Source organism: Dendronephthya gigantea, unplaced genomic scaffold, assembly GCF_004324835.1.
Source record: "Dendronephthya gigantea isolate DGI-Jeju-01 unplaced genomic scaffold, DenGig_1.0 000021F, whole genome shotgun sequence".
NCBI lineage: Eukaryota > Metazoa > Cnidaria > Anthozoa > Malacalcyonacea > Nephtheidae > Dendronephthya > Dendronephthya gigantea.
Window position 1 is genome coordinate 601,608 of NW_021163031.1, and position 19,300 is coordinate 620,907.

The 19,300-nt window shown below is 37.5% G+C and overlaps 4 protein-coding genes across 6 annotated transcripts; 2 read left to right on the plus strand and 2 right to left on the minus strand.

Moving 5' to 3' along the window:
* Positions 1 to 398: 398 nt before the first annotated feature.
* Positions 399 to 8,164, plus strand: LOC114522040 (CXXC-type zinc finger protein 1-like). Of its 3 annotated transcripts, none has more exons than XM_028542642.1 (17): positions 399 to 524; positions 1,167 to 1,505; positions 2,879 to 2,931; positions 3,329 to 3,429; positions 3,558 to 3,652; positions 3,836 to 3,919; positions 4,076 to 4,150; positions 4,281 to 4,355; positions 4,470 to 4,559; positions 4,687 to 4,883; positions 5,010 to 5,118; positions 5,462 to 5,557; positions 5,994 to 6,107; positions 6,496 to 6,539; positions 6,630 to 6,720; positions 7,310 to 7,462; positions 7,740 to 8,164. In XM_028542642.1, the coding sequence occupies exons 1-17, from the start codon at positions 486 to 488 to the stop codon at positions 7,848 to 7,850; spliced, it is 1,866 nt and encodes a 621-aa protein (XP_028398443.1). In that variant the 5' UTR covers positions 399 to 485; the 3' UTR covers positions 7,851 to 8,164. The 3 variants fall into 3 exon arrangements, with proteins under 3 accessions (XP_028398443.1, XP_028398444.1, XP_028398446.1); XM_028542643.1 differs by having other exon boundaries at positions 4,473 to 4,559; XM_028542645.1 differs by lacking the exons at positions 399 to 524; positions 1,167 to 1,505; positions 2,879 to 2,931 and adding an exon at positions 3,019 to 3,103.
* A 67-nt stretch (positions 8,165 to 8,231) lies between these two features.
* LOC114522041 (selenide, water dikinase-like) lies at positions 8,232 to 9,952 on the minus strand. Its single transcript, XM_028542646.1, has 4 exons — positions 9,368 to 9,952; positions 9,104 to 9,194; positions 8,676 to 8,988; positions 8,232 to 8,582 (listed from the first exon to the last, which is right to left on the minus strand). Exons 1-4 carry the CDS (start codon positions 9,907 to 9,909, stop codon positions 8,428 to 8,430), a joined length of 1,101 nt encoding a protein of 366 aa, XP_028398447.1. The 5' UTR covers positions 9,910 to 9,952; the 3' UTR covers positions 8,232 to 8,427.
* Positions 9,953 to 10,002: 50 nt separating this feature from the next.
* LOC114522039 (dynein regulatory complex protein 11-like) lies at positions 10,003 to 17,282 on the plus strand. The gene is made up of 29 exons (XM_028542641.1): positions 10,003 to 10,138; positions 10,254 to 10,344; positions 10,531 to 10,623; positions 10,730 to 10,788; positions 11,048 to 11,138; positions 11,211 to 11,330; positions 11,662 to 11,712; positions 11,790 to 11,845; positions 11,958 to 12,114; positions 12,208 to 12,267; positions 12,444 to 12,491; positions 12,627 to 12,724; positions 12,833 to 12,917; positions 13,012 to 13,035; positions 13,264 to 13,392; positions 13,546 to 13,621; positions 13,698 to 13,773; positions 13,843 to 13,915; positions 14,083 to 14,154; positions 14,233 to 14,309; positions 14,447 to 14,539; positions 14,721 to 14,818; positions 15,170 to 15,369; positions 15,581 to 15,664; positions 15,826 to 15,925; positions 16,232 to 16,309; positions 16,378 to 16,526; positions 16,754 to 16,843; positions 17,076 to 17,282. The coding sequence occupies exons 1-29, from the start codon at positions 10,128 to 10,130 to the stop codon at positions 17,208 to 17,210; spliced, it is 2,574 nt and encodes an 857-aa protein (XP_028398442.1). The 5' UTR covers positions 10,003 to 10,127; the 3' UTR covers positions 17,211 to 17,282.
* On the minus strand, positions 17,273 to 18,296 carry LOC114522044. The gene is made up of 3 exons (XM_028542649.1): positions 18,161 to 18,296; positions 17,621 to 17,902; positions 17,273 to 17,431 (listed from the first exon to the last, which is right to left on the minus strand). The coding sequence occupies exons 1-3, from the start codon at positions 18,254 to 18,256 to the stop codon at positions 17,285 to 17,287; spliced, it is 525 nt and encodes a 174-aa protein (XP_028398450.1). The 5' UTR covers positions 18,257 to 18,296; the 3' UTR covers positions 17,273 to 17,284.
* Positions 18,297 to 19,300: the final 1,004 nt, after the last annotated feature.

Below are 19,300 nucleotides of genomic sequence, written 5' to 3' on the forward strand. Positions count from 1 at the left end.
CTTGGATCCGCAAAATATTGTAAGCTTGTGCATACATTACATATCTTAGTCACAACACACTGTGGTCACAAGCACAGAAAAGCCTTTTGTACAATAATGCATGAGCAAAAAGAGTTCTTATCTTGTGGACTTATGTCCGCAGACGTAAAGTACAACTGTGGTATGAAATGCATTTTGAGAAAGGTTCTTGATCGAAATCCACCTGTGAAAAGCACAACCTTGAGCAGTAGAGCAGTATTAATTCATGCTGTGGCAGCCATGCATTAGATTTCATTCGATTGTGCATGTTTGCGCACCCGTGTGAGGTATATATATATATACATACAGTCTAACTGACTGTATTTCAGTTCCGTGCTTTGTGTATATAGGTCAGTAACCTGCGCTGTGAAAATGTGAAATCAATATGGCCGCCAAAGTAAAAATATAAAATCTTAGCTTTTTGTCTTAATAAAACAACTGACTGAGCCTCCTGATCAGAATACTGCATGATGGAAAGTGATGATACTCTAGTAGATGTTGTTTCTGTAAGTATAATAATAAGGCATAGAGATATTGCATAAAGAAATGAATTAATACGTGTTGGTGCTATACAGCTACAGGCTACAGCTACTCAGTCACTCAGACAGAGTAGCACCATCACTACTTTAGTAGCTCAGTATAGCACCAACACGAAAATAATATGGCATGTTTATAATTTTTGATCTAGTGATAGTATATAAAAGCAAGTACTTAAAAAGTACTTATTTCGAGATTTTATTTTTGCAATTATTTTCAATATTTTGATCTCTAATATGAATTTCTCTCAGACAGCCAAGGTGCCACACTATGAAGTAGGGCAACTTTTTCAGTTTTTGAGATGATCCCAGGTGCTAAATACTCTCTAAATTGTACAAGAACAAGAGAGGAATTCAAAGCAAACGCAAATTAACACTAAGCCAACAAAAATGAAATAAAGGGGGAATACCATGTAAATACTTGTTCCTATAAAACAGTAAAATGTTAATGTAATATGTTGCATCTGTAAAACAATGAAAGACTGAACAAACATTTAGCATCAGCCAATTTTTAAAGCCTCTCTATGCCAGTAGTATGTAGATCTAAAATTGTTGAAAATTTAACCTGATCTTTAACCTGATCCTAAATGTCTGAACTTTCCCTTCAAATAGCACGATGAAACACTCAGAAGTGATTCAATGGTGACTGCATCTCATGATGAAAGTGAGGAGGTTGATATTTTGAGTGACTTTGGTCCCTCTGACACAAACACCTTCCAGAGTGATGAAACTTTTACATACACCAAACTAAATGATACTACAGATGAAGGAGAGCATACAGGGTTTCTAAGTACTTTTGCAGGAGACCACAACTATTGCTGTACATCTTTGCCCACTGATAATGAAGAAACAGAAAGTGAAAATGAAACCAGACAGAGTAAACCTGAAATTGTACAAAGTGGTCATGAAAGTTCCCCGAAAGTTATTATTGAAAGTCAATTAGTAGGAGAGGTGAGTTCAAATGTTGTCACAGAATAAAATCATTAGCCATTCTTGTATACTACCAGCACTTTCTTTGTTGATCCATTAAGTAATTGTATTTGCAATGCTCTACTGGGCTAATACCTATTTTGCTAATCATTTGGATTGATTGTGTGCTCAATGGCTGATGAATAGAAATTTATCAATTCTGAAACTAAAATTCATGAATGATGAAAAAAGTGTAGGAATTCTGTAGTGAGAATGATAATTTTGCTCCTATGACTGTTGCGTACGTAACAAACCACTGCAGGCCCCATATAATTTCTCATCACTGGTAAAAAAAGTTTAAAATTTACTGAAGTGGTAAATACTATGAGTTTGACTGTGAAAATGCTTTTTACACCATAAATATGTCTCAAATACGAGCTTGTGGTATCGTGTCTTAGTTAACATGAAGTGTTGATGAAATTTGCGCTAGGAACAAGATTCATGACAAACACGTCATTGTTGGCACCATTGACAGAATATTGTTCATTAATTGGAATAAGATTATCCGCTTTTCCCAGACGGAGGTGGAACAACAATTTTGTTAGCTACTAGAAGAATTGTTTGTGCAGTGCCGTCTTGAAGTGCATATTGAAGCACTCTTCCTGGACCAATTTTGCATTTGAATTTTGCGCGTTGGGTCAATTGGCGATTGTTGAATTTGATTGTTGTCTAGTGCGGATTATTTCAGCTGTCTCAGAGGCCTTTTAACGCGCTGATACACTGACGTTTAGGTTTAGCGTGTAAGTTGAAAACGGAAGAACGCTTTGCGAGAATTCGTGCGATTGTCGTATTGGGCCTTCCAATGATGACGTATCACAAAGGTAGTCCGCCATCTTGGGTTTCCTTGGTCTCAAACGTTAATCGCAGGAGAAAACGTAAGAAATGTAAGCCGCACTCGCACAATCTTATGTAGTTGAGTTTTAGGCCTGTTTTCTTTTAACTAACCGTATTTTAATTTGGCACTGAAAATGGGCCAAATCAAATGCAAAGTATGATGTCACTTGCAAGAGCCAGTTGCCACAGAAATGCACGAAAAGCGTAACTGTTTATCGGAGTCTTAATCTCATAGAAAATATTCTTATGTCACTTCGAGAAATTACATCAACAAACAGCTTCATCCAAATATTGATATTATCAGGTATCAGACATTTGATATTATAACCACACCACAACAGTCTACTATCTCCCTAAAAAAATGACATTAATCTTTCCCAGACCGTTATTGATGACCTGCAAAACTTCCTACACGGGAACATTCGGTCTTGGTCCTCTTGGACTTTATTCCCAGAGTTTCTCGCCTCCATATTTTGACTAGACAGTAGACTGTATTATCATATAAGATATTTACTTTATAGAAAGAAGTGTTGTATTGTGTCTGTCGAAGACCAGATGTTGATCAATTTATGATGTATGTTTTTCAAGGATATTTAAAAAAAACCCGGTTATCTTACAATATATGAATACTATTTTAATTCAAATTTTTTTATTAATACGCAAAAAACCCTGGAAATTTTCAACTTCATCTTAACATCATCATAACACACATATACAACACTTAAAATGCAGATTGCATTTACTAGGTATGGAAAATTAAATATATGTCATCGCTTTTTTTTAACACTTTTACACTTTGAATTTCATGATAGCATCATAGCTGTTATTTGAGAGTTGTTTCTTTCCATATTTCGTCACGAAAGATATTCAAGTTTCAGTATATATATCATATATATGAATATCATAGGACGTGGTGAGCGGAACAATTGTTGCATATGGAATTAAATGTTTTTTTTGTGTGATATTTCCAGTGGTTGTGATGCTTGTGATGAGTGGTATCATGGTTCATGTATTGGGATTACGAAGAAAGACGCGAAGAAAATTAAGCAGTTCTTCTGCCATTCCTGTCAAGGTACCGTGAACGCTTTGAAATATCGCAGACTGTATCGCATCTATATTTGGAATGTTTGATCGTCTTTTAAACATCCTTCAATCATTGGATGTAAACTTTTGTATTTCCCTTTTTTTTTGCTTTTTAAGAAAAAAACCCAGATCTTAAAACAAAATTCAAGATATCAAAAGAAAAAGGAAATGAAAGTTATCAAGAAACAGATGAAACAGATGATAATCGAAAAGTATCAATTTCACTTTCTAATTTCAATTTCGTATTATATTACCACAAAATTATTTCTTAAATTCCTCTCCACCTGCAGCACTAACATTGCGTTAGTGGTCATAATTGCCATGCATTTTTCAATATTCGTTGTTTACAATAAGGTTTATGACACAGTATTTTCCGTTTGTCAACTTCTTCCCAGGCAAAACAGCGAAACAGTCGCAGATGTGGCCAATGCACAGCTTGCCAGATCCAGGAGGATTGTGGGAAATGTGACTACTGTCAGGTAAAAGCTAATAAACTGTCAGGTAAAAGCTAATAAACTCTCAGGTAAAAGCTAATAAACTCTCAGGTAAAAGCTAATAAACTCTCAGGTAAAAGGTGAAAACTAAGTCTAAATGTTATTGTTAAAATTATTTACACTTTGATTGTTATTCTTAAGGACATGCGAAAGTTTGGTGGTCCAAATAAGAAGCGACAAAAATGTCGTTTAAGGCAGTGTTTGAACAAATCAGTGGTACAGTATTTGAATCTTTATTGTTTGAAAAGCGTCTTTAAAAATATTTATCTTCAATAAGAGATATTCAGTCTAGCAGACTCGAGCGTGCAAATCACATACGAAATCCTTCTTTTCTTCGTTACTTTAGCACTTAAATATTCATGATGGAAGTTCAAAGTATGAGGAGCCACGAAGGAAAATAAAAAAAATCCGCCAACCCAGGGTGCAGTTTGTTTTTTATGTAATAAAATGTTATCTAGCCAGAAAAGAGTGAACATGATAAGTGTCTGTATGATTGTATGATATTTATACCATGCATGTTTTCTGTCTTTCTTAGCAGCGGCACGAAGATTTTGGAGGATCTAGTAAGAAGAAACATGCGATCAAATTAAAACACACCAGGCACTTGCAAGGGAAAGAGCAGAAAGTAAGTTATGGCTCTAGCATCATGATGCATGCTTGTCAAGCTCTTCATTGTTCTGGTCAATGTCAAAAATCATTATATCTGACATTGCCTTCCTTGTAAAAGCCTTTCACTTCTTTCTCGTTCATAGTTAAAACGTCAACTTAGCGAGAAAGATCAACGCCGAAGGAAAAGACTCGCGTCAAGGGAAAAATCTGGACTATATTCAGAACGAACACGACAGACAGTGGAAGTACCGAGACAATGTTACGGTCCACAATGTCAGAGACGAGCAAGATCAAACTCCAAGTATTGTAGTCACGAGTGTGGGATACAAGTGGCTGTGAGGTACAAATAGTAGTGTTAGTAAGGAGCAATAGTTGTTTTAAAGGAGTAAAATCGGGGATGATAAATGTAGTGGAGTTGTTAACGACGGTATTGGAAGCCTTTAGCAGTAAGAATTATTTTCTTTAGACGCATACAAGAAATTCTTCCTGGTCGTGTTAAAGAGTGGAATGAAACGTCTTGTATTGCAAACAGTAGAGCTGAAGAGAAGTTGGCAAGATTGAAGAATATACAAGAGGTTTATAACTGATAGATTACCAGCTTCCCTGTGTATTTTAACTATATCCATCCAGTATAACCAGGGAGCAGCGTGGCAGCGTCTTCAAACAACTTAGCATCAAATGTGGTATAACAACTGCCTAAAATAGACAAAACACTTCTCGACGTTTCGACCTCAGGGCCTTCATCAGGAGAGTTTATAGTATGGTTTATTAGTTCATACTATAAACTGTCCTGACGAAGGCCCTCAGGTCGAAACGTCGAGAAGTGTTTTGTCTATTTTAGGCAGTTGTTATACCACATTTGATGCAATATCCATACAGGCTCACTGATATCGTATATATCGCATTATGTTATATCAGAGTACTCGTGCCAGGCTCCTGGAACTTGACCAGCAAAGTAAGGAGTTGGATGAGATCATAGAAAGATCTTCACATTTGACAGCTGTTAATGAAGAGGTGAGGGTGTACTTTCCACCTTTAGCGTTGTGAAGGTGGGCATGGGTGGAACGGGGTAATTACTCCGGGGCGAAACGAGTCGTTGGAAAGAAAACAATGTATTGCTCCTGCCATTGTGCGCGTTCAGTATTTTTTCCTTAATTAGGGGGGTTGGTAGCAAGTGCAACTACCAAAATAGAAGATACAATAGAAAGGGTTGTTTAATTACAATTTCTGATGATCTAAAGGCGTAAAATGTTATCCTTATTTCACAGAGAGTCTTGAGATACTGAACAGGCTCGCACGGGCTCTGTTCTTCCCACTGATCTATATGTGATGTCTCACCACGTGATGTCTCATCTTCTAAGACAGTCTGAGTTCATTCGAAAGACACACATGGCGGCTACACTAGCCTGCACCACATTACTTGAACTAAAATGAATGAACTACATTTCAGGATACTGAGAGTGAGCAAGACACGGATATCGACCTGAACGTTCATTGTGTGACCTGTGGGATTGCGCTGATGCCGAAAGTTGCCTTGAGGCACATGGAAAAATGCTACATGAAAGTACGATATGATCAGTTCAACGTTTGTGTTGTTCAACGTTTGCAAGGAACGTTTACTATTAGAGAGAGAGAGAGATGAAGGGTGCTCAGAAAAACCCAGGGGAAGATGAACTAACACGATTTTGTGAGCACATTGACGTTGCTTTGCGTTATACCACTGTTTTCTCCACCTCTTTTACAGCAGGTTTATTGAGTCTGTGGTTAAGTGAGAGCTCGCTAACCAGCGTACAGTTTATCTGTACTATCTGTTTGTCTGTGCTAACTGTCTACGTGATGAGCATTCCACTTTGTCTGTGATCGAGGGAGCATACTGCCCCTCACTCCCTATTTTTTAACCACTACCATTATCTTGGTCGTTAACATTTTCAATGTCTGTAAATTTGTATTAGAACGAGTCCTTCACATCGTTTGGATCAAATTTTAAAAGCGTTGGGTAAGTTAATTGTCGTTTAAAATGGAGTACATATTGCAGCAAGATTTTGCCCCCAAGTGCCCTAAATTTTTATATCATTATATTGCTTAGAAATTTGTTCTGTGATTTCTACAACTCGCAACAGAAGACGTATTGTAAGAGACTCCGTGTTTTATGTCCAGAACATACAAAGGAACCAAAGGTTAGACTACGGCAGTACCAGACACAACCAGACGCAGGAATGAGGTTCACTGATTGTAACCCGCTCATGTTGATTCCCAATTCCCACGCGCACATCACGAGCACAACGCGAGCACATCCCGAGCACATCCAACATGACCGTATTTCTCTGAGAAATCATCTCTTGATTAACTGAATGACGATATCCATCGCTCTTATCAATACTCCGGTTAATAAAAGAAAGTAATCATCACACAAAAATTAGATTCACGACTCAACTTTTTCACCCTCCAGTTTACTGTTTTCATCAGGGGTAATTTGATGCAGAAACGAGAACAGTACTTGCCTAGTTTATCGTTCTGACAAGGTTAAGGCCCGTTTACACTTGCAATTTTTGCTGTGATTTCATGTGCGATTTTCTTCTTTTGATAGATGTGAACGAGTGAATTAGTTACTGATGTTCAAATAAGAGCTCTTGTTAATCAGAACATTCGTAACTAATTATTCGTTCACATATATCAAAAGAAGAAAATCGCAAGTGTGAATGGGCCTTTAACAGAGATTAGGAGAACTATCATTATTTCGCATTGAAAAACATTTGTTGCATTTAGGTCTCACAACGTGAAGTGTGTGGTTGCCCGTTGACTAACGACCAACTGGAGGAGACGAAAGACTTATGTTGCATTGCAAAGAGGCATTGTGTTCGACATTACTGCTGGGAGAAATTACGACGGGCTCAGATTGACGGCGAGAGAGTTAGACAGGTGCGTGAAACCAATTGACGTCTTTCTGCAGGGCTGAAACTAGAACGATAATTGAGGGGGGGGGGGATGTTTCATATATTCAGTTCTGCCCAACAGATGATGATCTTAACATCGACTGTGTATTATGATGGGTCATATATGATCAAGTTCAGGGAACCAGACTGTTCCATGATGCATTGTTAACTTCACTCCACCATCCTTCACCAAATTCTGAATGTACCTGAATTTGGTGCACTTTTATCACAAAATTTATTTACGAAACTGCGCTTATTTTCAGTGGTTGAAGTTAGAAGAAGTATACGAACAAGAAAAACAGACTAGAATGGCGATGACTCAAAGAGGAGGCGTTCTTGGTCTCTTACTTCATAGAACGATTGTAGAAAGTTAGTTATACCACAAGTGGTTCATTTGTCGTTAACGACGAAATTTGATAATTGACAGGGTTTTCATGCTGCTGACGTTTGCTTCGAATATTTCGAATTTCATTAACCTACGTTGGAACGTAGTATGTTCTGTTCTTTTTGTATTATTCTGGTAACTACCACAAATGTAGATTGAGGTCTGGGAAGTCAACAACAACGTGAAAATGGCAAATAAGTGGCGTGATGCGTCCATTTATGGGCGTTCCACAACGTGTATTTGTTATCTTTATGTCTTAATGAAGCGGACTACAGAAAAGATAATTTTTTGAATCATTTTTCATTTATTATAAGGTTTTCAACCACAATCAATAACTACAATCTCCAACCCAACCTCAAAAATCTTCAATTACACTTAGTTACATGTATTGTACTTTACCAAGGTAATATCATTATAGGTAGGTAAGAAATTATTGAAACGTTGGTACTATGTTTTCTTGTAAATAGTTGTTATTTATTTTTATTGTTAATATAATTTCATTAATTTGATGACCATCTACTGCCATTTATGAAAAGCTGAAATTCCAAACAGCCTTAAACAGACTACTACACTTCAATAATATTGACATTGTCTGCAACCATTGCATCTCTAGTTCCCTTAACTACTTTGCCAATTATCCATGCTGAATGACCATCCTCTTTTTGAAAAGCGTCACAGAATAATTCTGCATCATCTTGAGTCATAGCAATTAAAAGACCACCTGTAAAATCATAAATGAACTGGTAAGTAATTGCTTATAGTAAAGTTACTGATGAATATAGTAATTGTGAGCAATGGCTGCCAGTGCTTTTACCTGATGTTTCTGCAGAATATCCATCCAATAGTTTAAAATTGATTGGTGATGCTTTGGCCACTGCTGTCATGTGTCTGTAGATTGGTAAGGACTCAATAATAAAGGACACTTCAGCTTTCTGATTGCCCACAAGGTTTTTAGCATGTCCTAATAATCCAAAGCCAGTAACATCAGTAGCAGCATGAGCATTGAACCTATGCATGAGTTTAGCAGCAGTCTTGTTCAGCCGGGCCATACCGAACATTGCATCTTGGTATGCCTTCTTGACATCTGCTTCACTTACTACATCCTTGATTTTTTCCCAGTATTTTGGCTAGAAGTTAAACAAAGAAGAAGTTGTTACATTAATTGCTGATGAGCTAGAATGTTGATTTTAAAGAAGGCAACATAATTATTGCTTTCTGCAACACTGCATGCTCATGACATACCTGCTCCAACCATTGATGAGCATTAACAGCAAGCTGGGTTCCAAGCGGTTTTGTCAAAACAAGAACATCTCCTTCAACTGCATTTTCAGGCCTAAATTGTGAGAGGAATTTATATTGAAGCAAAATAAATCAATGATGACAAGAGAAATATTAAGACTTCGTTTGTACACCCACAGGTGACAGATACAATCATAGTGCTGCAATTGGTCATTAATATTAGTGGATATGGTATGTATGTCAATATTGTCAATTTGCATAGCTTACATAATAAACTCAGTTAAAGAGACTACTGATGTTGCAACCCCACCAATGATGTACCATGGATTAAGCACACTCTGTCCACCATTCACAGTTGTCCCAGCTTCCTTTGCAAGGTCATTAAATCCCTTGATCATCAAAGATGTTACCACCTCACGTTGTTTTGCTGTCATCTCAGTACTGACCCCAAGCAACATTAACATATTATCACAGTCACTGACTCCCATTGCATACAAATCACTCAACACGTTAGCACAGGCAATCTTTCCTTGCTGATATGGATCGTCTACTAACGGATAGAAGAAATCGGTAGTTTGAACAAGATTTACACCCTTGTGTCGCGTTGGAAGTACGCAGGAGTCCAGCCCTATCCCAATTTGACCTTCGCCGTTTTCGACTCCTAGTCCGCTCAGGAACTTGCGAAGTTGTTCCTGAGGGACCTTACATCCTCATCCTTTTAGTTTTGTGAAATTTGTCAAACGAAAGCTTGGAGAAAGCTCATGATCTTCGGGTTTGAATAGGTTTATGGCTCCTTTCGATTCGTCCATTATTGACCTTGAGTTGAGTCTTCACGGCTAAACACGGCAAGTTACGGCCTTTCACGACTGTTTTCAGTTTCTGTAACCATGACAACTACAAAAACAAAATGGCGTCAACAACAGGAGTTGAATTCTAAACTTGTTCATTTCTTTGCATTTTGTGTTACGTTAAATGTACATAAAATATTTGAAAAAATAGAAAGTTGTAGTTTGATGCTCCTCTAATAATGGCGCACAGGTATGGGAGACGAATTTCGATTTCTATGGCAGGAATAATTAGGTCAAGATATAAAATTTAATGAGTCAGTTCATTTCAGTTCAGTTGTAAAGTCACAATTGTTTTTGTTTTGTAGTACTTACAACAAGCAGTGGAGTGAGGCGAATAATGCTTTAGTGGATTTATTAGAATTTGAAATTCCCAAAGAGGAACGGAAGCAAGACAAGGTCTGCTAATAATCATTTACGGTTCATAAATAGATGTACAAGTACAATCGTGATGAATCGATTTTCCCATTCCGCTATTCCTATTTTCTCGAAATAAGAGTAATCTTATTTCTAAGCTCCCAGATACTCAATACCCCTTAGTGGTCATTCCCCTTATTATAGTTTTGACATTTCTTAAATTTTCAGATCCAAAACAATGTTGAAGCATTCCAGTTACTTGCAGTGACATACGTGAAGTACATCCAAATATTTAGGAAACTTGAAGAATGTTATGACCAGGTTGACTAGTCTTCAGTGATATTGGGGGGAGGTTTCACTATCTGTGTGCTTGGTGAACCAAAAAATAGTTGAGTAGACAGCTTATTTTGTATAAATCCTGGTTTAGATTGTCCACCCACAGAAAAGACGTGTTGTTAGACATGTACTAGATGGCACAATTGGAAGGTATGTATTTAAAACATTTATGTATATATTTAAAATATTCTCGATATATCAAAACATCCACCATCAATATTGATGGTTAGATATGCTTGTTGAATAAGTCTAACTAGTTCAGCTATCATATTGTCAGGCATCTCCTTTTTTCCATAGCTGCATGATGACCTAGAGTTTTTGCATTCAACAAACTGTGCCATTGTTGAATGGTGATGAAATTTTACCTGTCCATTTAACTGAGGCATGTATATTATGATTTTCATTTCAGAATCTTGGAGTTAAAGAATGACATGGTTTTATTGGAACATTCAGAGTATCATTATTTTGATGATGTTCTATCAGATCTTAAACTTACACCGGTACAGTTTTCAACCAAATCCTGTCAGCTTTTTCTACATGCTGAGAACAACTCTATAATTTTGCTTTTTCAGAATGACATAGAGATGCCAATCCCCAAATATTTCTTATTTGAAAATGCAAAAGCCCTGAAGGAAAGAGAAAAATTGATGGGGAGTATTTTTGCCAGAAAAGGACCAGTTGATACTGCTGTTGTAAGAATAATTTAATTGCTTTATGCTTTTGAACTATATCTATATTGTTCATATATTTTTCTTCAGGTGGAATTATTAATACTTTAGTTATTGACCCAACTTGTAAGCCAATTGTTTAGTATTATGTCAATCTTCTTTTACATTCCAATCATTCATTTACAATCATGATTTTGTTTAAATGTCTTTATAATTATACCTTAACCTAAAGCCATTATTGGCATGATAAAGCAACAAAATTGCCTTGTTAGTAATAGTATATATACCTATGTTATACCATGTTGGGTTGATCCAGATAAATAATACTATCTTAATTACTTCAATATTTCTCAAGGAAAAAGAAGAGATTCAAATGTCCAAGGATGATGCAATTAGGATTATTCAGGTCGGAACCAAATGAATTTGAAAATAACGTATATTTGCAGTAGAATAACATGATTCTCCATATTTCATATCCTGTAGGTCCACGAAAGAGCACGGCAAGGACGATTGAGGGCAAAATTTATGCGTGAAATAAGGTTAAAAGAAAGCGTTTGTTTCATGGATTTCTTTTCCATTTTCTCCACGCATTTCATGACAATGCATTTGCTGTATGATTGCGGACAGTTGACTAAAAACTCTTATATTTAGAATGCAAGAGGAGAGAGAGAAGCAAGCTCAGCTACGAGGAGCCCCTGCTATTGATCCAGATCTCGCGGCCACGAAAATACAAAAAGTCTGGAAAGGTTTTGCTCAAAGAAAACGTACAAAACAATTGCGAGAAGACGAGTTTCAATTCATTGGCATGGTATAGTTTAGAATGCAAGCTCTAGCTATGAAATCATTCGGTACTCAGGTAAATGTCCGCGGAGACGGAGTGTTGAAAGTTTTTTGTTTTTAGAAAATGCCAAATCCCGGTAAAACGAAATATACTCCATGGAAGAAAGAGGAAAAAGTTTGTGTAAGTTGCATGTCAATTTTCATAACTCCAGAAAAAAGGATGCCTCGCTCTCAGTCATACAAGACGCCCGGTGATTGACTCATGATCCATGAAAGAGGCCTCGAGCAGCATGAAATCAAATGATATGATGCATGCGTCATCTAAAGAGACTGATATACCTATTTGTGTCATTTTAGGTTCACAGAAGAGTTGTCCAAGACGACCACGAAAAAGAATATCAAGATGTGAGTATTAATAAATAAAATGAGATTTAATGTTTTAATCGTACACAACTGCACTGGAAGGTTTCCGCGCGAACGATTTTAAATCTCAGGTTCAACTCCTTCGGTAATCACATCTTTAATTCTTTATGTTTTCAGGCGTTGGTGAGCATTAAGGATAAGATTCGCGACGTCGAAGGTCCTGACATGAAAGAAACGATGCAGGACCAAGTCAGACAATGGTTTATCGAGTGTCGGTGAGCAAAAAATGATCAGTTTTAACTTGTAACCAGCTCTTTACCCGCGCTTCTTCCCAGGTTCGATGAAGCAGCTCTTAAACGATATTCCCGCTGTTATTTTTCCAGCGACAAAACAGGAAAATTCCCTGATTATCCATCTGACGATGAAGGAGGGTCAGCTATGTTGTTTAAGGAGAAAACACCAGAAGAGGTAACCAACGTCATTTTTCCTAACGAAGTTTGCTTTGTTGAGAATTGCTTTTACAAAACCTTCATTTTTAACGTTAAATTTCATTCCCTTTCAGCTGGCCAAAGAAGAAGCAAGTAAGGTAAATAGGTTATGTTCAATTGCTGTTACATAAAGTATAAAGCTGATGTATTTAGGGGTTGCGTGTGTATTGAAATATTAACACATTGAGAACAGATAAGAACGAGAGAATTTTCTCGCTTAAAAATCGTGTTGCAATGTTTCGGGCTTTAATTGTCTCGCGCTAATAACTTCGCTTGGTGTAAAACGGACCCAACTTTCACAACTCCATCCTTTCTTTTGTCCCCAGGATGAAGATGGCGGCGGGAAAGGCAAAAAAGGAAAAAAGGGAAAGAAAGATAAAAAAGCAAAAAGCGCGGGAAAAGACAAGAAAGGAAAAGGAAAGGGAAAAGGAAAAGGGAAAGGAGGAGGTGATGACGTAAGTACTGGCCTTTGTATGTATAACTGGATATATTTGCATATCCTGGATCTGTATAGTTCACAAACTTTATTCAAATTTCAATAGTGACTGTTTTGTTTTCATTCATTTCATCATATTCTGCTGAATTGCCTGTTTCGCCTGTGATGTTAGGAGGAAGAAAAAGGTTTCAAAATGTCAGAGTCAAAATTTATTGGCGCCATCAACGAATCAGTTCATGCGTATCGAGGTAAATGTCGTTGCTCCGGTTACGAGGGTTGCTAGCTGGATAACTCATCATTTTTAAACTGTGCTTTTTGTTTTAGACGTTTGGCAATGCCGCGATGAACACAACAACTTTCAACAAAAATATGACGCTGAATTAATCAAGGAAGCGAAGAGGTTTGTGCACAATGCGTTGAGTTTCTTGTTCCCTTTAATTCCCATAACATCGCTGTTTTGTTTGGCCAGACTTGAAGTCGAAACTGAAGTGAGAAAAAATGTGGACGAATTGATGCGTGAGGAGTTGAAGAACTTAAAAATGGTATTTATAGTAGCAATTGTGTATTAAATCATCATTGTGTCGGATATTCTGCACAGATAGACTACATGTATGTACGAATGTTCTTTTATTTATCTTTTGAATGTTTTTCGAGTTTCCTTTGATTTCCTGTTGTTGAATCGGTGAAATGCAATATTATTTACCTCCAGGCGGTAGATAGGGATAAAGGTGGTAAGAAAGGAAAGAAAGGGAAGAAAAGTGGTAAAAAGAGCGGTAAAAAGGTATGTGCAAGTTGGAAGCTCTAAGGAAATCTGTAGACATGCTTCTCTGATACTTCCAATCATGTTTGACTCTAACAGAAGAAAAAGAAGAGCGGAAAGAAAAGTGGTAAAAAAGGCAAGAAAAAGAAGAAAGAAAAAGATCTTACCGCTGATCGGTAAGCTCGCTTGCTCGACACAAGAAATCCACGTCCTTAATTTAAATTCTGGCCGAAGGGACTGTGAAAATGTAGCATGGAATATTCTCAAATATTGTCGAATAACGTTTGATAATCGCCTTAATTCGTACTTATAGAACTATGGAGTCATTGTATGAAGAGCTTGTTGATGAAAATATCTTAGTTCGTCATCCAAAAGTTCAGTTGTCTGAATTCTTAGGGGAATTCAGGTATTGCAGTAAAATCCAACTTGTCCATTCTATTCTGGTGGTTCACTGTAAGAACAATTAGCTAATTTTTAACGAGTTCCTAAATCGTCAGGCTGACTACGCCGTAGTCTCCGATCTTTTGAATGACTTCGAATTCCGTTACCAACCAAGCTCACGTACTGAATTTTTTTTCTATTTCCAGTTATCTTGGATCAACTCTGCGTCAAGCGAACATCGAACCTATGCCGTCTCTTTCCGACGTTCGCCGTGTCATCACCGAGTTCTGTGTTCTTCCTTTAGGTATTGTAGAACACTTTTTCGATACTCAGCTCTAGATACAAGAATGAAGTTAATGCAGTATTAGATTGTCCACAACGCACCTGGAACTCTTAAACTTTTATCACAATTTTCTGAGTGATTCTCTTACGATCGCAGTGTGTATTGATATGAATCAGCCTGCATTCCATATTTCAACTTCCAGGCTCCAGCAGCCAACTCCACCGGTCTCGTTCGTATTCCAGACTCAGTGTTCTGATTTGCTATGAGTCACTGATCTACATAGAAGTCAGAAAAGTATGACGTAGCTTCACGTGATGCGCAATTCCGTGATAACCTTTTTGTGCATGAAAAACTTATTTCTTTATCATCAAGGTTCTCAGGCAATCCACGAGAAAGCTCCTCTCATCAAGTCCATGCTGATAGCCGGACCACGTGGTGTTGGAAAGAAAACCTTGGTGAACTGCATCTGTACGGAGTCTGGGGCGAATTTCTTTGATCTTACCGCGTCCAATATTGTTGGCAAATATCCAGGAAAAGCCGGTCTTAATATGATGCTACACATGGTTTTCAAGGTAGGTGATGTGACATAGCTACTTGGCGACCGACGATAACTCGAAATTTAAGCAGGTGCATGGCGATGTAGCACAATTTTGTGGAAATCCTCAAATCAACTATTTATGGAAATAAATACTCGATTTATAGAACTGAGCGAAGAATAATATTTTACATCATCGTATTTTTTAATACGTTCTCTCAATTGATTTACTTCAATTTCGTTTCCAGGTCGCCCGACAAATGCAGCCGTCTGTTGTGTACATCGGGGATGCTGAGAAGACATTCATGAAGAAAATCCCAAAAACTGATAAAGTAAGATAAAATATACGGCTTTTTGCTCAATATTTTCTTCTGATTCTTCGATGGAGAGGTACAAAACCTTTCCTCTCCTGCGGGCAAAAAACACACGAGTCAGTAACCACTAAGTCATCAACAACCACGAATGAATCTCTGAAACTCTTTTATCTTTGCAGACCGACCCGAAGCGGTTAAAGAAAGATCTACCGAAAATATTAAAAACTCTGAAGCCGGAGGACAGAGTTATGATAATAGGAACATCGAAATCACCTTTTGATATCCTTTAGATACATTAAGTTTACTGTATATTGGCACAGATGATCCAGAATTCGCAAAATTATTAAAGCTTCTATACGGCTAATTATGGTCTGAGACTGGTCACTGGTGGAAGGGTAGCATGCCATGGTGCCGGAAAATATTAAACAACCGAGCTGGATAAATAAAACAAATATGTGTTCCTTATACATATTTAGTGGATGTATAGGTTAGTCATTCGGAAATTTATCGATACCCAAACAAAATTTCTGTAACATCTCGTACATCCCGCCCAAACAGCAACCTTTCCTTAACTGCTTTTCCCAAATGCCGAAGTGAAACCATTTTGTTCAGCTTATCAGAAAATTGTGCTAATTCCTCGACCAGATTATGCTTCACGTTATTGTAAGTACATGTGGGACTTTTGAGAAACGTTTCGTCTCATATGAACTCGGCTATTCATTATCATTAAGGTTTATGGCGGGAATTGATTATTAAACAAAAAGGAGTTATTACGGACAACCTTGACGTCAGCTCACTCGCCAAGATCAGCGACGGATACACTCCAGGTCATATTATCGAGGTCATCAATCAAGTTCTCTCAGAACGCAGGAAACAACAGGTAAAAAAGCGTATTTTTCACCAGGGACCAGTTGTCATTCACTCAGCCAAAGTAGCGGCGGAATTGGTCAATCAAAGTCGCGTATACTGGAGTAAGCTCCGATTTAACTACTCAAAATGTGTAGTTAAAGTTTTCATACAACTGGCCCCAGGCCTCTGGCCATCTGCGCATTATGCCATTAGTTCTAATAAATATTCTCAAACAAGAATTTTTTTCTATTCATATAGTTGGTAAAGAAACCATTACTTGCCTCTGAGTTTATTCCTTCGCTTGCTAAGATTGATCCAATTTACAAAGAAGAAGAAGAGGCGTTCAAGGTAATAATATTTTAAATAGAGTATTATAGGTTTCTTTGGATCATAATATGAAGCTCGCTTCAACCGGCGATCTCGCGACCCGCTAGCTTGCTAGCTTTCCTCGCCGGTTTCTCAGGCTTCTGTGGGATTCAGGAATAGAATGACTGAACAGTATTCAGTATACAGAATGAATGTCGATTTTTTTTCTCTTGATGTAATAAGTAATAACCTCAGTGTTGTTTCCATCGTACAGACCTGGTACACAAAGACTCCACTTGGCAAGAAACGTCTGAAAGCCGCTATGGGAGATGAAGATGGCGACAAGAAGAAGGGAAAGAAAGGCGGCAAGGGTAAAAAGAGCGGGAAAAAAGGAAAGAAGAAAAAATGAACGTATGATTACGATTATATATTGTAAATATTGATTGTCCTTCGGTGAAACTTGAGATATGTCCTAGAATACATTTACGTATTATTGTTTATTTCCGTTGGACCATTCATTCCGTTGCTGGCAAGTTCTGTGCTCATATTTCGGTCGGCTTTTGTACAACGGCCAAGTCGTTCTGACAAAGCCTTGCAATAGCATTCCTTCACACACGGACACAGCATAATCTGAAGAAAGAAATAAGAATTTTGAATCACGGAGAAATCAGAAAAAGCAATTAGAAACGGTTAAAAACCACGCTAGAAGGATTGGATAGCGTTACAGGTCGGAAGAATACGTACATCTCTTGACTGAAACAAGAAGGGGTCCTGGGTCATGCATGAAAAATTACTGAACCTATGCTGTGCATGACATACTTTAATTAAACAGATGCCTCCATGTTTAATCAGAGGCAAGCATTTTCCTTGGGTTAAATGATCGACCTTTGCACAACATTTATTCGTTCCACATTCTGCGTCGACATCACACCATGACTTTCTAACACATCTATGTTGGATATTGCACCACTCTTGTCCGAGGCACTGCCGGTCGTGGGAACAAAATCCTTTGTGACGTAATACGCAAGTCCAGCCAAGGCAATATTTTGACGCAGGGCAATCACTGTTTGTACGACAGTCAAAAGGACGCCATATTGATTTCTAATTTTAAAACAATTGAACACGTTTTTATTATAGTTTGTGTTGCTCTTCATATCGAGTGGTGTCTTATCATGTAATTGTCCGATGATTTCTGATATTGACTTTCAGTTGATACAATTACAACCAACTCTCGCTAAATTGATATCTTCAGTAGATCATTGATTATTAGGAGAAAAAGTTTTAACATAGATCAAAATGCATGCGTGTGTAGGTAGTATGGAATTTAGTAATGATTGAAAACAACTAAGAGTTACATACTGACGATAGTTTTTTGGTTTTCTCAATTTTCTTGTCTTTTTCTCCTTGCAAGAACGTGGAAAGTAAGATCAGACTGAAGACATTAACCGTCCTCATTTTTATTCATCTTTCCAGTAAGAGTCTAATGAAATGAATCATGCTAATGGGCGGCGGTGGAATATACCTGCAACTATAGGAGAATATTTTATAATGGTTTGCTTTAGTTGTTAAAATTCCTTGGTGACTGATCATTCGTTTGAGAAGAATTTTCTTTAAATAAATATTTGCCGACATGGGTAGAATTTTATTTTGAAGCAGATCGTTTGAATTAGAGTTTATTCTGAGGTTCAAAAGATTTTATCTTATTAATAACGGACGTACTTGGAACGTCTTTGTGAAAAATGGTTTTTTAACTAGATGGAGACCTTCATAGTCCACGCACAACACTGGTCAAACCAGCATGAACAACCCCCATTTGGAATGCAAGAGGAGAATCAAGCTCAGCTCAATGTGAATTCTTACTTTATATTGTTGGCAAATAAAATATAATCTTTGAAATGAAAGCCAGATAGGAGATCAAGAAAATAATCGATTTCATTCCGTCTAAACCCAAACAATATTATTTTATTTACTTAGTTCTAATTAATAGTTTAAATATCGCGCGCGGAAGTGGAGGATTGTGGATCGTCTGCTAATCAAGGTCGTTTCAAATTGCTCCATCATCGTTCGTCAGCTTTCGCTTGAGCCAGCAAGATCGTGTTCATCGCCGGGAGCAGAAGGCTGCCCTCCTCCCTGGGATATCTAACCCAGGTGTAAACATTGCCACCCAGGACAAAACTCTCGGGCCACAGAATACCTAACAGAAGTAGAACTCTATACTATTTTTTCGTAAGTGTGATTCGTCATGATTCGTCACTTAGCAAGTGCATTTTTTTGAGGCAGTCACCCCCCTGCCAATACTAAAAATGGGCTGATTTTAGACATTGGCAGGGGGGTGACTACCTCAAAAAAATGCACTTGGTAAGTGACGAATCATGACGAATCACACTTACGAAAAAAGTACAGGAGTTCTACTTCTGTTAGGTATTCTGTGCTCGGGCTCTCTCTAACATGAATCATTGCGTGAGACGTCGAATAACAATTAACAAATTTTTTAAAATT